The 2,483-nt window shown below is 44.1% G+C and overlaps 1 protein-coding gene across 1 annotated transcript; it reads right to left on the reverse strand.

Annotated features, from left to right (window-relative positions):
• Positions 1–636: 636 nt before the first annotated feature.
• On the reverse strand, positions 637–1,526 carry LOC138844233 (large ribosomal subunit protein eL29-like). Its single transcript, XM_070051486.1, has one exon. It carries the CDS (start codon positions 1,475–1,477, stop codon positions 740–742), a length of 738 nt encoding a protein of 245 aa, XP_069907587.1. The 5' UTR covers positions 1,478–1,526; the 3' UTR covers positions 637–739.
• Positions 1,527–2,483: the final 957 nt, after the last annotated feature.

The following is a 2,483-nucleotide window of genomic DNA, read 5'->3' on the forward strand; positions in this document are numbered from 1 at the left end:
TCCAGGGATTGATTTTAGCTCCTTTGTCAAAGATAAATTGGTTGTAGATGTTTGGATTGATTTCTGGTGTTTCTATTCTGTTCCATTGGTCTATCCATCTGTTTTTGTACCAGTACCAGGCTGTTTTGATTATAACTGCCTTGTTGTATGTCTTGAAATCTGGTGTTGTGATGCCCCCAGCTTTGCTTCTGTTATATAAGATTGTGTTAGCTACTCAGGGCCTCCTGTGTTTCCATATTAACTTCAGCATCATTTTTTCTAGATCTGAGAAGAATGCCTTTGGCATTTTGATTGGTATTGTATTGAATCTGTAAATTACTTTCAGTAGAATGGACATTTTGATGATATTGATTATTTCAATACATGAACATGGGAGATTTTTTCATTTTTTGTGTATTTGTCTATTTCTTTAATGTTCCTTAATGTTTTGTAATTCTCATCATAGAGATCTTTGACATCTTGGTTAAATTTATTCCAAAGTATTTGATTTTTTTCATAGATATTGTGAATGGGATTGATCTTAGAAGTTCTTTCTCAGCCATGCATTATCTGTGTATACAAAGGCTGTTGATTTTTGTGTGTTGATTTTATACCCTGCTACTTTTTTTTTTTTTTTTTTTGAGACCCTGTCTCGGGTTTATTTGTACAAACAGCACAGGAGGACGCTAGCCCCACGCAGACAGCAGCCCAGGGGTCACACCAGTCCTTCTGCCTTTGCATTGGCAGGCAAAGGCTGTTACTAGGGAGCCTTTGCGGGGGGCTGGGCACCTTTGGGAGGAGCCTGAGCCGGAACTGGGGCTGCAGGTGTGGCCTGGGCCTTGGGCTTGGTTTGGGCCTGAGCCTTGGGTTTGGCTTGGGCCTGGGCCTTGGGCTTGCCTTGGGCCTGAGCCTTGGGCTTGCCTTGGGCCTGGGCCTTGGGCTTGCCTTGGGCCTGAGCTTTGGGTTTGGCTTGGGCCTGGGCCTTGGGCTTGGTTTCGGCCTGGGCTTTGGGCTTGGTTTCAGCCTGGGCCTTGCCTTTGCCCTTGCTCTTGATTTGAGCTTGAGCTTGGGCCTTGATTTGAGCCTTGACCTTGCCCTTGATTTGGGGCTCAGTCTTGGCCTTTGCCTTGGTCTGTGGCCGGGACAGCCTGAGACCCCTAGCAATGCGGGCACGGGCACGCCTTCCAAGCTTGGGGTGGGCAATGTAGGCAAGCCGATCGAGCTTCCGGCTGACACCCTTCGGGATCGTGGGCTTTACTTCCTTAGGCTTGACCAGGGCCTTGATAGCTTCAGCACGCGCAGCCATAGCCTTGGCGTTGTTGGCCTGCATCTTCTTCAGGCCCTTCTTGTTGTGCTTCTTGGCAAAACGCATGTTCCTCAGGAACTTGGGGTCCACCCCTTTCAGAGACTCGTATCTTTGTGATCGCGGTTTCTTGATGCCATTTCTGTGCCATTTTCGGGACTGGTTGTGCGTGGTGTGGTTCTTGGACTTGGCCATGTCTGCACCGTAACCCGCGGCTGCCGAAGCGCCTGGGACCGGAAAGCTATACCCTGCTACTTTAATAAACTCTTCTCTATGAGTTCCAGTAGTCTCTTAGGGGAGTCTTTTGGATTCCCAATATATAGCAGCATGTCATCTAGAAATAGGGATAGTTTGACTTCCTCTTTCTCAATTTGTATACCTTTGATTCTTTTTTTTTGCCTAATGGCTCTGGCTAAAACTTACAGGACTATATTGAATAGCAGTGGTGAGAGTGGGCATCCCTGTCTGGTTCCAGATCTCAGCAAGAATGCTTCCAACTTTTCTCTATTCAGTAGGATACTGGCCATGGGTTTGTCATAAATTGCCTTGATTGTGTTGAGGAATGTTCCTTCTATATCCAATTTGCTTAGAGTTTTCATCATGAAAGGGTGTTATATTTTATCAAATGCTTCTCTGCATCTATTGAGATAATTAGATGGTTTTTGTTCTTCAATTTGTTAATGTGATGTATCACATTGATTGATTTGTAAATTTTGAACCATCCCTGCATACCAGGGATTTATCACCCACTTGGTCTGGGTGAATGATCTTTCTGATGTGTTGTTGGATTTGATTGGCCAGAATCTTATTGAGGATTTTTGCATCTATGTTCATTAGGGAGATTAGTCTGTAGTTCTCTTTCTCTGTTGTGCCTTTTTCAGGTTTAGGAATTAAGGTGATGCTGACTTCATAGAAAAAATTTGGGAGGATTCCCTCCTTTTCAGTTGTTTTGAATAGCTTGAGAAGAAATGCAGTTAATTCTTTAAGTGTCTGGTAGAATCTAGAAGTGAAGTCATCTGGTCCTGGGCTTTTCTTTGTTGGGAGGCTCTTTATTACTGATTCAGTTTCCATCTTGGTTATGGGTCTGTTTAGGTATTCTATGTCTTCTTGACTGAATTTAGATAGGTTGTATGTGTCCAGTAATCTGTCCATTTCTTCTGGGTTTCCTGGTTTGTTGGCATACAACTCTTTGTAGTAATTT

The sequence above is a fragment of the Oryctolagus cuniculus genome, chromosome 11, assembly GCF_964237555.1.
Source record: "Oryctolagus cuniculus chromosome 11, mOryCun1.1, whole genome shotgun sequence".
NCBI classification, from domain to species: domain Eukaryota; kingdom Metazoa; phylum Chordata; class Mammalia; order Lagomorpha; family Leporidae; genus Oryctolagus; species Oryctolagus cuniculus.